The sequence below is a fragment of the Mastigoproctus giganteus genome, chromosome 2 (genome assembly GCF_048544385.1).
Source record: "Mastigoproctus giganteus isolate SK-2022 chromosome 2, ASM4854438v1, whole genome shotgun sequence".
Lineage (NCBI taxonomy): Eukaryota > Metazoa > Arthropoda > Arachnida > Uropygi > Thelyphonidae > Mastigoproctus > Mastigoproctus giganteus.
The window spans coordinates 182476995-182491494 of record NC_143576.1 but is presented as its reverse complement, the minus strand read 5'-3'; the positions used below and the strand labels follow the sequence as shown (position 1 = coordinate 182491494).

Sequence of the window (14500 nt, the reverse complement as noted above, 5' to 3'; positions counted from 1 at the left end):
AAATTCAAATTGAGGAAAGACAGATGTAGGATAGACGTGCGTAAATTTGCCTTTAGCCAGCGAGTGGTTGGTTGGTGGAACAGACTTCCATCCCTTGTCGTGGAAGTTGATAGCCTAAATAAGTTTAAGGCTCAGCTGGACAGGTATTTTGAACGAACAGAGGGGTGAAGTGGAAGTGGTTTTTTTTTTTTTTTTGGCTGCTGCTGCATAAGCTTGCTTTCTTGCATCAAATGCCTCTACTAATGCTAATGCTATTCTGTTACTCATTTCTTTGTAATACATATAAAGGGTCTAAATGGGTGCCAAGTAAGGGGGGACAGCCTCTAAGGGGTGAAGTGGAGATTGCAAATGGTTTTAGCATTAGTAGAGGTGTATGATGCAAGAAAGCAAGCTTATACAGCATCAGCCAGAAAGAAAAAGAAAACCTTCCCATTTCACCAATGCATTCACTCCAAAAGTTTGTCCAGTTCTTCCTTGGTAGGCCAAAAAAAGTTGCTCTCTATTGTAGTATTATAAAAATACCATCAGGCCTTGTATTTCTTCTGCTTTTTAAATTACTGTATGTCCTTAATGTGATTGTTCAGACACCGCAAGAATTGCATCTGCCTCTGTTTTTAGCCATAACATATTGGCCTGTGTAGGCTAACTAGCAGTTTTTCCAAACACTTACCACTGCCTCAATAACACCAGAAAATATTCTTACCACTTCTATTCAAGTGTATTCCAATCCTACAAAAGCAACCCCTTTTGTATAAGTGCAGGCATGCTGGGAAAAATTCATCCCCAATGAATTTTACATAATCTTTCCAGGTTGAAATTGATTAACAAGGTTTGGGCATAAACTTTCTCTTGTTTTGCCTGGAGATAGGCTTTTTCTCAAAATCACCCCTCATATCTATAACCTCAGATTGCCTTTGTTTAATATCGTTAGTGCCTGTATGTATAACATGGTAACCCAATATGACCTTAAAACATGATAATTGTGGCATGATTACCTTCTCCTGGAAGTCATTCTTTGATTCCATTCCATTTGTCTTTGCTACATAGTATATCCTCAATTTCTCTTAATAATTGAATCATTTAAAATTAGAACCTTTGTGGAGCTATTGCCTTTCTAGACCTTGGTAATTCATCTCTGCAACCAGATGCATGGGAGTGTTGAGTTGGATCCCTGCAATACTGTAGGTGGGTTCAACTCAACTAGTGCAATGTTACAGTAGCTGTGCCACCCTCTAAGGCTTTCTCTGTTTAATGCCAATTACTTTTGATTTTTCTTTTGATTCTCCTTCTAATTCTTCTACATATTTAAAAGGAACTCTTCCTGCTTTTATTATGAGTTTTGGTTCCATATCATTTTCCTCTCCTTTTTCTCTTTAATGAGAGTAGTAGTAATGATTTATGTCATTTTAAATCTGATTTTGAACATTTGGATTAAATAACTTTAATCAGAATGTTTATTTCATAAATATAGAAAAACATATTTACTGATCAGGTTTTCTGTTTTGCTTCAGGCAAAAGAGGAAAGCTTAAAACAACTGAAAGAGGAAGTATCTCAGGCAACAAAGCTTAAGGAAGCATCAGTTCGAAGGGTTATATCTGTAGAGAATCAGAAACTTGCTGCTGAAAAGAAAGCTGAATCCCTAAAAACAGAACTAATGAGCACTGAGAGAGGTAACATAATGCTAAATTAATGGGGGGGAAATTGAAATTTAAATTGCATTTTAATTCATTTTGTTTATTCAACTTTCCTACAACAAAATTGCACTCCTGAAAAAGAATTAGATCTGATTTTATTTAATTACTTATTATGTATATTAGCATTAGCATTAGTAGAGGCACTTGATGCAAGAAAGCAAGCATATACAGCATCAGCCAAAAAAAAAAAAAAAAAACCCTTCCCATTTCACTGATCCATTCATTCCAAATGTTTGTCTAGTCCTGCCTTGAATTTATTTAAGCTATCAACTTCCACAACCACAGATGGAAGTTTGTTCCAGCAGTCAACTACCCACTGGACAGTTGTCCAGTGGGTAGTTGATTGCTGTAACACTACTGATTGCTGACAGCTGTAACACTATAATCTGAACAATCCTATCAGCATTGAGCCTGCCCAATCCATTCAAGGCCTTATACACCTCAATTAGATCGCCTCACAGGTGCCTATATATATATAAAATAAGTAAGTAAATAAAAGTAGTAGACATTAGAGAAGTAAGTAAAGAAAAGTTTTAGGGATAAGAAGTAAGTAAAAAGTGTGAAAGAATGATAGGGAAAAAAAATAATACATATATAAAGAAATAAGTAAATATTATTATACCAGATATATACATGATTATATTGTCGTACATCACATAATCGTGGGTCGTTTTCAAGTGTCAACTACCAGAATTGCCTGACAAGACGACAATATAGTGTCCTCTGTTTCTAACAAAGTACATGTCATAGCAAAATAGAATTTCATCAAAATATAGTACTGGGGAAAAAAATTATAGGAAATAATGTAAAATTTAACCTATAAGGGAAGATATAAAGACTGCTGGCATGTAATTTAAGGTATACAAAGGCTAATGGCAGAAATGCATGTAGCATTTATAAGCAATAGTATAACAATTTAGTTAACTGGAGGTGAAATTAGGGTAGGTAATTAAGATAGAAATAGACATTCCTGCCTTCGTATTACACTAATAGCCCAAAGTGTGAAAATTATAGTTTTAGGAAAGTGAACAGTATATGAAGGAAGAATATAGTTGGAGCTCATTTTACTCTCAACTACTATCAACAATAGCCTTTGTCTACTCTCAACAATGGTTCTTGTTTTAGCTTTAGTTTCATTCTTAATTTATGTTTGTAACTTTTTCAGGTCCTCTGTCATGTCAACCTTAAATTACATGCCAGCAATCTTTATATTAGTATTAGTTATGGCCGCATGGTGCAAGAAAGCCTATAGCTTATGCTGCACCAGCCAAAAAAAAAAAAAAAAAAAAAACCCCAAATAAAACAATGATAAAAAAAAAACTAATAATTAATAAAAGAAAAGGAAATTAAACCTATCATCCTATGCGTTTCCCTCACCTGAAGGTACTATCCAGATGACCTTTAAATTTCCCCAAACTGTCAGCCTCTACCACCCATGTAGGCAACTTATTCCAGTAATTTATAACTCGCTGGCTAAAATAAAACTTCCTGCAGTGCAATCCAAACATCTCCCCTCTGTAACTTGAATTTATGTCCCCTAGTTCTAGCATCATTTATAATCTTGAAAATTTTGTCCTCATTCATTTTACTGATGCCTCTCAGAGCCTTAAACACCTCAATCAAATCTCTAAGGTGTCTAGTTTCCAAACTCTGCAACCCACATATTCGAAATCTTTCTTCATAAGGACGCCATTTTGCTGATCTCACCTGGTGAGTTACACGTCTTTGCACCCTTTCAAGAAGCTCAATGTCTTTCTTTAGGTGCAATCTCCATACTTGAACACAGTATTCCAAGTGTGGTCTAACAAAAGCCTTATATAATGGGATTATCACGTCCCTATCTCTACTTACAAAAGTTCGATAGGTCATCGATAGGACACCATGGGCCTTCCTTGCAACCTGTTTACAATGCTCAGAGAATTTCATGTCTGACCGTATTGGTTATATCCTCACTTACAGCTTCAATTTTACATTATTCCATATGCTTCCCCCCCCCCAATACTATATTTTGATGTAATTCTATTTTGCTATAGCACGTACTTCATGTTAGAAACAGAGGACACTATATTGTTTTATCTTGTCAGACAATTCTGGAGGTTGACACTTGAAACCAACACCAGGATTGTGCGATATACGACAATATGTATGTATCTGGTACAATAATATTGACTTATTTCTTTATATATGTATTAATTTTTTACCTACTCTTCTTTTCTCTCTTCTGTCTTCTTTCACACTTTTTTACTTACTTCTTATCTCTACAACTTTACTTACTTCTCTTATCTCTACATTTTTTTTATTTACAGTAAGCCCCCGCTATTCGCGGTCACTGATTTAATATAAAATGAAACCTAAAAAAAATGTGAATTTTAAAGCACCATGAGCATTTTCTGCCATAAAAAAAAAAAAAAAAACATGGGCGTGGCTAAAATTATCTTTCTGGTCAAAACAGCACTCAGTGGATGGGAGGAGAGAGGTGACAAAATTGCGAGCGTGGATGTTTCTCGCTAATCCTTGTTCAGTATGTGTTATGCGCTTGTCATGGAAGGTTTCATCATTTGCTTTTAATTTATTTGCTTATAAATTGAATAAATTTATCAGTTTATAAATTGATAATATATAAATTGATATATTTGTAAGCATATCAATTTATAAATTGATATGCTTACAAAAGTGATAAATCTTACCATTTTGCAGTGTGAAACAGGCTTTTTCAGGTGTGTTAACGGAAGAAAGTGACTTTATTGTGGACAAGTTCTTTCTAACCCTTACAAAAATATGGCTACAAATAACAAGGGAAATGTGAAAAGATCAAGAAGGTGATGACATTAGCGAATAAAATTGAGTTATTAGACAAAATTTCTAATGGTGAAAGTGTCTCCTCAGTGGCAAAACATTATAAAATTAATGAGTCAACGGTACGATCAATCAAGAAATCGGAAGAAAAAATTTGCCGTAGTGTCCGGGCAAACGCGCTAATTGTTTCAAAAATTTGCTCTGTAACTGTTGATGTTAAATTAGAAAAAAGCTTTAAATCTGTGGATAGAAGACAGAACTCAAAATAAAATTCCGTTAAGTTCACTCATCATTCGTGAAAAGGCAAAACTTCTTTATCAACACTTTAGCGAAACTGATGATAGCACTGGTGGGATAAGTTTTTTAGCTAGCAAAGGCGCTGGTTTGAAAGATTTGTTTGAAATTTCTAATAAATATTACATTTAATATTAAATTGTTTCTTATTTTCATTTTGATGCCATATGCTTGCATTTCACTATGTACTGTCTATGTACGTAGTCATATTATGAAGGTACATATAATACATACATAGACAAAATTTTAGACTAGTTTTTCTTATATATTTCATACTTTGGAACGGAACCCCTTTATTACTATGGGAGCCATAACTCAGTTTTCGGTATTCGCAGCATTTCTCAGGAACATAACTGCCGAATAGCGGGGGTTTACTGTACTTACTATTATACGATTATAGTCATTAGGTCCTTTCTGGCTATCACTTACCTTTGTCCATAATCAGTTTCCTTTTTCATACTCCTTCTCCCATTAATCTTTACAATATATATATAAGTTAGTAGTTGTGAAAGGCAATGTGCTAATGTTATGGTACTAGTAACGCTAAATATGGAGAACAAATATATATACAGGGTGTCCCAAAAATACACGGCATAACAGGAATGAGTTCCTCATATGTAGACAATAAAAATATTTTATATCAACATAGTTCCGGAAATGCTTTGTTCCCGAGTTATTAACCGGAATGTCTTATCTCCTGTAGGTGATTTCCTTCATTACAAGGTACTGACAAAATCTGGTGGTTTTCCATTCCGACCATGTACTCAAATCAGGAGCAAGCAGATATGCACTTTATGTACGGTTTGACAGATGGCAATGCTCTGAAAGCTTGTAATTTGTACCATGAAAGGTTCCCAGAACGAAGATGTCCAGACAGGAAAACATTTGAAAGTATCCATTGCTGCTTTGTGAACATGGGACCTTTACACCTCGTGCTGCTGACAGAGGATGACGGAGAGCTATGACTCCTGAAGTGGAGGAGGAGATTTTGGATGTTGTAAATGCTACTCCTGGAATCAGCACACGCAGAATAGCAATGCAACTGGCTGTTCAACGTTCGACTATTTGGAGAGTGTTGCGAGAACACCAACTGTATCCTTACCATCTGCAACAGGTACAGGCCTTGTCACCAGCAGATTACCCTGCGTGGTTCTTGCAGCAGTGTGGTACAACTCCTCACTTTCCTGCCTTAGTGATATTCACAGGTGAAGCACAGTTCACACAAGACGGAATCCAAAACTTTCACAATCAGCATGTATGCTGATTTTATCCATTCTGAAGTTCTGCTATATTATTCCTTTTTTTCATTTATAATTCTTAGTATGTTCAAATCATCTGGAAATAGCTAACTTGGGTAAAGCTGAGTCATCTTAATTTGAAAGTGTGCTGGATCTTATTCAATTTTTAACACACACTCTCTCTCTCTCTTTCTTTCTCTCTCTCTCTCTCTCTCTCTCTCTCTCTCTCTCTCTCTCTCTCCATGTAAAAAAAGAAATAGATTTAAAAAGAAAGAAAAGTTACTTTGAACTACTGGTTTTTTCATACCATTTAATCCAGTCATTCGTATTATGAATTTTTTCTAAGATTTTAAAAGTAATATTATAAACACCCATAATGACAATTTTTACTGAAACTACAATAATTGTATATCTAGTTGTCTATATTTATTAATTCTTTCAGAACTTGAAGCCACGAACAAGAAAGTACAGCAAGGACAGAAGGCAAATACTGATTTGCAAAGAGAAAAGGAATTGCTTATAAAGGTTAAAGCATAATTATTTTTTATTTGGAAAAAGTAGTTATTATGTCTGTGCATTTTGTCTTTAAAATACATTATCATTTGTTCACCATCTGGCATCTCTCATATTGTGGAACCACTTCGCAGCTGTGATGGCATGTTTGCATTATCATGGGACCTGCCCACCCACTGATGATAAGCCAACAAGCTTTGAAATGTTGTCATCTGGGTGGTAGTATCGTAGTATCCACTGAGAATAAATAACAGTAGTCTTCTCTACTAGAGAAGCGTTTCTGTTTAAAAGTAGTGCAATACCTGGTATCTCGTTGTGAAGGTAGCCGCAATATGAGATACAATTAAAAAATGATGCCTTTACACTACGTACATAGTTTAATTTATGGTAAAACCAAGAATCCATTTTCTTCCTCTTCATATCATATTAGATGCTACAGATGTGGGAACAAACTTCAAGCAGAAATTATTATAATACTACAATCTGTCACAGACGTTAGTGTAAGCATACCCATGAATGATTTTCAGCTTCCTCGCCACAGCATTAACTGATATTCGCTGATCTACCTTCAACAACTGTGTGAGCTGTTCTGAGTGAAGGTTTGACGTGATCGAAGTTTAACATTGACAAATGCAAGGTACTGCATATGGGTAGCACAATTCCAGAATAACATACCAACTGTGTGGTACCACACTATGAAAGTAGAAAATAAAAAAGACCTAAATGGAATTGCACAGTTAGACATGAAGCTCGACAAGGAGGTGACTACCCATTGTATAAGCCAGTGATTAGACTACATCACGAGTACTGCATACAGGTCTAGAGGCCTCATTTTAGGAAGGATGTGGATCTGTTTGAAAGGGTGCAGAGAAGAACAATGAGACCAATAAGGGCAGTGGCACGTTATACCTTCCTGGAGCCCAAAGCAAAATGAAATTTGGGGACCCCATCTAAAGAAATAAGGGGCCCCCGTCAACATTAAATATTGAGTGACAGAAGAACACAGAGAGCTGAACTTCAGTTTTCTTCTGTCACTCACTATTTAATGTTCTTACACTTGTTTTTTAGCATTAGCATTAGTTGAGGCATATGATGCAAGAAAGCAAGCTTATACAGCATCAGCCAAAAAAAAAAAAAAAAAAAAAAAAATTACTAGATTGTGGAGGGGATACATGGACTAATAGATTAACTAGAGCCACAGGCAGAAGTGAAAGTTTTTTTTTTTTGGTTTTGGTTTTGGTTTTTTTTAGGAGCATTAGCAACTAAGGCCATATTGCTCCAGAATATGCGGTGGTCATTCCCTGACCTTTCCACATCCTCCGTATTTGGTGGTGACAGGCTTGAACTCCGGTCTAATCAAGAAGCTTGTGCTACGCACTGCTGCTCCTTCCCACCTGGCTACGGAGGCACCTGAGAGAGAAGTGAAAGTGATTCTTACACTGTTTATATTGGAATATGCAGCAGCTTGGAAGGCAAGTTGCTAGGGATTACGCAATGGTCACTGGATATGGGTGGCCAATGCAATATTGGGTCAGTTTGATATATGCACTGGAAAAGCAAAAATGAGAGTAGAAGTGTATTATAGGTCTAATGACTCAGATGAGTACAGTGAACAAACGTACAGAGAAATAGAGTGGACAAGTAAATCTGAATGTCTTATAATGGGGAATTTTAACTTTCCAGATATTGACTGGAACTTGTGGGTTGGTCACTCCCACACTGGCAAGACCTTTGTGGATTTATTGGATGACTGTTTTCTACAGCAGCATGTTAGAGAGCAACAACAGGAAGCAAAAATTTTGATCTGGTTATCAGCAGTGGTTCTTCATGAATTAAGAATCTGCAAGTAAAATACCCACTGGGTGCAGTAATCACAGTGTACTAATGCAGAATTTAATTAAAGACATAACTACTGTCAAGGGTAAAGGGAAAGACTTTTGCTTTCGTAAGAGTGACTACAGAGGTCTCAGACAGTTTTTAAATTGTGTGCAGTGGGACCAACTGATAATGTTATCATCAACAACAAATTCTAAATGGGAAGTAATCAAAGAAGCTACTAGGCTTTGCATAAACCAAGAAACAAAGAAATACTGTTCAAGGCTTAAACCTAAATGGATCTCAGATGAACTACTGACACACGTGGCAGAGAAGAAAACTGCATGGAATGCATATAAATTATCAGGTGATACAGAAGCCTATGGTAGATGTAAATTAGTCAGTAATCAAGTCACAAAGGAGGTTAGGCAAGGTAAGATAAATTATGAGAAGTCTCTGGCAAAGTATGCAAAGAAAGACAGCAAAGACTTCTATGTTTATATTAGCAGTAGAAGGAAGGGGTTGAATCACATTAGGCCACTTGATGTCTGTGGGTTAACTGTTGATGACTCTTCTCAGGTTGCAGACAAATTGAATAGGTATTTTGCATCTATATTCACAAATGAGGAATTCTTTAGGGAAGGGTATGCCAGAAGTTTATCGAACTCTAATGAGGAGCTAAATAACTTTGTGATAACTCAAAGGAAATTGCAAGAAAAATTGTTAGGATGGACATAAAAAAGGCACCTGAGACAAATGAGGCTATCCATTTATATTAAGGGAGGCTGTGAAGGAGTTAAGCAAACCCTTAGCCATAATTATGATAGCATCCTATGGACTGGATATGTGCAAATATATCCCCAATTTATAAATGGGGATCAAAAAGCGACAGAGTAATTACATACCTGTTAGCTTAATTTCTGTTCCATTAAATTCTTTGGTTATAATCACTGGAATTCACTGGATAATGGAATCACTGATTAAAGAAGTAATGTAGGACCATTTGTACAGGCATGCAATTATACTGCAATCACAGCATGGATTTTTCAAGGGCAGTCTTTGTCTAACCAAGGAACTGGATGCAAAAAATAATTTTGACATCATATACTTGGATTTCAGGAAGACTTTTGATACTTTTGCACATAAAAATGCTTTACAAACTGTAACAATGTGGCATTTAGGGTAGGTTACTGCTATGGATAAAGGGATGGTTAAGTGAAAGAAGACAGAGAGTGATATCAATGGGCACTGCTCCTCGTGGACTAATGTTATTAATGGAGTTCCCCAGGATTCAGTTCTGTGTTCATTTTTGTTTTCAATATTTATCAATGATATTGATGAAGGTATATCAGACTTAATGTCCAAGTTTGCAGATGATACAAAGTTGGCAGGGTGGTTAACGACACTCATGCTGATCTACTGCAACAAGAGCAAGGAAAATTGGGTTGATGTGCTGAGATATGGTAGTTGAGGTTTAGCATTGACAAATGCAAGGTACTACACATGGGTAGTAGTAACCCCAGAGTAACTTATCAATTGTGTGATACTGCACTCAGGGTAGTAAAGAATGAAAATGTCCTGGGGATAATTGTGCAGGCAGACATAAAATTCTCTGAGCAGTGCAGACACGCTGCTGGGACAGCTCATGGGGTTTTGTCAGTGATATACAGAAACTTTGCTAGTAGGGATGAGGAGGTGATTATCCCTTTGTATAAGGCCATGGTTAGGCCACATCTTGAGTACTGTATACAGGTCTGGAGGCCTCACTTAAGGAAGAATGTAGATTGGCTGGAATGGGTGCAAAGAATGGCAAGCAGATTAATGAAGGGAACAAAAGGATGCTCTTACTTAGAAAGGCTTCAGTTCTGAAAATTTCAGTGTTTCAAGAATAGGCACCTGCGAGGATGTCCGATTCAGGTGTTTAAATCCTTGAATGGATTGAGTAAGCTGAATGTAACAGTATTCTTTCACTTGCCATCAATTTTCCTTGGTGATTTTAATGTTCACAACTCCAGCTGGCTTCCCTTTTCTAGTCACACCGACCCAGCTGGTCGAGATGCTGAGGCTATTGCAATTACTAATGACCTTGCATAGATTGTTCATTTACCTACAAGAATACCAGACAATCCTAACCATACAGCCAACATGCTTGATTTTTTTCTCACAAACAACCCTTCTAAGTACACGGTCGAAGTGAGTGGTCCTTTAGGCACCTCAGATCACAACTTCCATTGCCAGGTGGGCAGGAGCAGCAGTGCATAGCACACGCTTCTTGATTAGACCGGGGTTCGAGCCCGTACCCACCAAATACGGAGGATGCGGAAAGGGCAGGGAATGACTACCGCATATCCCTCGAGCAGTATGGCCTTAGTTGCTAATGCTCCAAAAAACAACAACAACAGATCACAACTTGGTGATTGTCTCTTCTCCAATGAAGCCTTAATCTCATGGCTATTTCCAACCTCATGTTGTTTGGCATTACAAGAATGCAAAATGGGATGACCGGCGAGATTTCTTTTCTTCTTTTCCTTGGTTGGATTACTGTTTCCAAACTTCTGATGTTATCGTTTGCTCAGATCATGTCAGTGAAATTATTCTTGTAGGAATGGAATTCCTACTAGAATAATTTCACTGACACGATCTGAGCAAAGAATGGAATTCCTACAAGAATTTATTCCACACTCCACTTTAAAATCTCGTCCTTTATCTAAACCTTGGTTTTCCAATAAATGTGCTAAGGCTCTTCAAGAAAAGAATGTTGCATATCGTAATTGGCTTGTTTCCAAATCTTCAGTTTCATTTTCTGCCTACACCAAAGGTGCCTCCGTAGCCAGGTGGGCAGGAGTGGCAGTGCATAGCACACGCTTCTTGATTAGACCGGGGTTCGAGCCCGTGACCATCAAATACGGAGGATGCGGAAAGGTCAGAGAATGACCACCGCATATCCCCGGAGCAACATGGCCTTAGTTGCTAATGCGCCTAAAAACCAAAATAACAACAAATAACAAAGCCTACACCAAAGCTCACAACAATTGTAAAGCAGTTATTAATCAGTCCAAATCAGATTTTGAACAGGCTAAGAGTAGAAAACTTGCTTCTTGCCCTAATGGTAGTCGAGCATTCTGGTCTCTTGCCAAAGCTATTGGCCGCAACTTTTGCCCATCTCTGCTCCCACCTCTGTCAAAACCAGATGGTTCTGTTGTAACTTCAGCCAAGGATAGAGCTGACCTGCTAGCATCCCATTTTTCTTCCAACTCATGTATTAATGATCTTGGTAAAACACCTCCTACCATTCCCAACACTCCATTCAATGCCTCCTGTGGTCCTCCATCAAAAGGATGTCAGAAGGATTTTGACTAATTTTGATGCTAAGAAAGCTCCAAGTCTTGATGGTATTTCTCCACTTGTTCTCAAAACCTGTGCTCCTGAACTTACTCCTGTTCTCTGCCACCTTTTTTCACTTTCTTATTCTACAGGTGTTTTTCCTTCTGCTTGGAAATTTACTCATATCCAGCCAGTTCCTAAAAAGGGTGACAGATCCCTCCCATCCAATTATCGTCCCATTGCAATTACTTCTACTCTTTCTAAAGTAATGGAGAAATCAATTAACCGCCAACTCTTAAACTACCTAGAAACCTTCTGTCTGATCAACGATTGCCAGTATGGATTCCGTCAGTGTCGATCCACTGGTGATATTCTGGCTTATGTTATCCATTTATGGACAAATTCAATGGAAAAGTTTGGTGAAACATAAGCAGTTGCTCTTGACATCTCAAAGGCTTTTGGCATAAAGGTCTTCTAAACAAGCTGCCATCTTATGGTTTCTAACTGTTTTTTGTAATTGGTTATCCAGTTTTCTTTCTGATTGCTCACTGAGGGTGATGGTAGATGGCTCTCTGTCTTCTAACTTCTCCACTAATGCTGGTGTCCCTCAAGGTTCAGTTCTTACCCCCACTCTTTTCCTCTTGTATATTAATGACCTTCTTCCATTGACTGGAAATCATATCCATAGTTTTGCCGATGATAGCACATTGCATTCTACTTTCCATTTTGAGAAACCTTGCCCTGCTCAGTCAGCTTCAACTTCTTGAATATCTGCTACCAATTCCTTAAATTCCAATCTCCAGTGGGGCAAAGACAACTTGGTTGATTTCAATCCTTCTAAAACTCAGTCTTGTCTTATATCTTGCAAAAAGGATTCTTCTGCTCCTATGCTTATCTTTGGTGACACTCCGATTTCTAGGCAAGTTGATATATCTCTTTTGGGGATTACACTGACTTCTGAGTCATTAATTAATCTAACTACCCTGAGGGCAGTTAGGTTAATTAATGACTCCTCTCACTGTCTCATATATGTACTGTTTCTGCTGTATGCCTTTTCTACAGATACTTCCATGGGCACTGTTCTTCTGAATTGGCTTCTATTATTCCCACTCTGTCTTTCAAACCAGTCCGAACACATGCCGCCACCAGCGAACATCCATTTACTGTCCAACTTCAAACTCACAGAACCAACTTTTCATCATCCTCATTTATTCATTCAGCTGCTGTTTTCTGGAACAACCTTCCTTCGTACGTATTTCCTGAAAATTAAAGTCTACAGAAGTTCAAGTCTAATGTCAACAAATATCTTCTTTCGTCTTCTCAACTTCCAACCCAAGCACGGTACCAAGTACTATAGGTTCTAATACCTCTCATGTTTGGGGTTTTCATAAAAAAAAAAAAAAAAAAAAATTGCCGAAACTATACACACATGAGGGAGCATAAATTAAAGTTGAGGAAGGATGGTTGCAAGATAGATGTGCAGAAATTTGCCTTTAGCCAGCAGGTGGTTGATTGTTGGAACAGCGTCTATCCGACGTTGTGGAAGTGGATAGGTTGAATAAATCAAGGGAGAAATAGACAAATTTTGGAAGGTATGGAGGGGTGAACTGGTATTTTTTTTCTGATACTATATAATCTTGCTTTCTTTCATCATTTGCCATTACTGCTACTAAATGCAAAATAATGCATATATGTAGCATAATCAAAGAGTAATGTACCATCTGTGTGGTAATACACTCAGGGCAGTGGAAAATTATGAGAATTCTTTGGCAAAGGATGCAAAGAAAAAGAACAAAGATTGTTGGAGATGTAGTTGAAAACGAGGTAGTCATTTCAGATGATGAGCTAAAAGCTACTGCCTTCTGTAACCACTTTAATTCAAGTGTGAATAATCTCTTTCAAGACGAACTTGACTTCAGAGACAATGAAATGAGAGAATCTGGCAAGTACTCAGTCAGAAACTCTTTTTTTCTCGTTCCTCTCTCCGAGCAAGAGATTTTAGAAGCAGGGAATCAATTGAAAGAAGTTGTTTGTTGTTTGGTTTTTTTTTAGGAGCATTAGCAATTAAGGCTATATTGCTCCGGGGATATGCGGTGGTCATTCCTTGACCTTTCCGCATCCTCCGTATTTGGTGGTCATGGGCTTGAACCCCGGTCTAATCAAGAAGCGTGTGCTACGCACTGCTGCTCCTGCCCACCTGGCTACGGAGGCGCCACAATCAATTGAAAGAAAAGGGAGCCCCTGGCTTTGATGAAATATCTCCGTCTCTGCTGAAAAAGGTCCTTAGCTCAATTCTTACCACTGAAATATACATTCAGTCTCTCCTTTCAATCTGGTAAATTTCCTTCTCAATTCAAAAAAGCAATAATCATTACTGTTCCAAAGGGAAACCGTTGTAACTCCATCAACAACTTTCGACCAATAGCTCTACTTTCAGTTTTTGCAAAATTACTCGAAAAAATTCTTCATAGCAGACGCATGGGTTTTCTTGAAGAAAATCAGCTCATCCATCAACAACAGTATGTTTATCGCTCTAAAAGATCCACTGATCTTGCAATTGTTGACTTCGGCTCAAGGATCATTGATAGTCTTGAAAAGGGTCATGCTATAGCACTGTTTCTTGACTTATCTAAAGCTTTTGATTGCATAAACGATACTATTCTACTTAACGAACTCAATAACCTTGGCTTGAGAGGGAAAATTAACCTTCTCCTTGAAAACTACCTTACCAATCGGCCGTTTGTCGTAAGAACAAATCAGTCATACTCTGACATCTGTTATTTCTCTAGGGGAGTACCTCAAGGCTCACTTCTTGGACCTATCCT

The 14500-nt window shown here is 37.6% G+C and overlaps 1 protein-coding gene across 2 annotated transcripts in view; it reads left to right on the top strand.

Moving 5' to 3' along the window:
* The window catches only part of LOC150089815 (uncharacterized), a 193177-nt gene that overhangs the window by 92829 nt on the left and 85848 nt on the right, over positions 1-14500 (top strand). For both annotated transcript variants that reach the window (XM_090368833.1, XM_090368832.1), the window contains exons 8-9: positions 1512-1671; positions 6466-6548. In XM_090368833.1, the coding sequence (XP_090224959.1) occupies positions 1512-1671; positions 6466-6548 (243 nt within the window). The remainder of the gene's footprint in view (positions 1-1511; positions 1672-6465; positions 6549-14500) is intronic.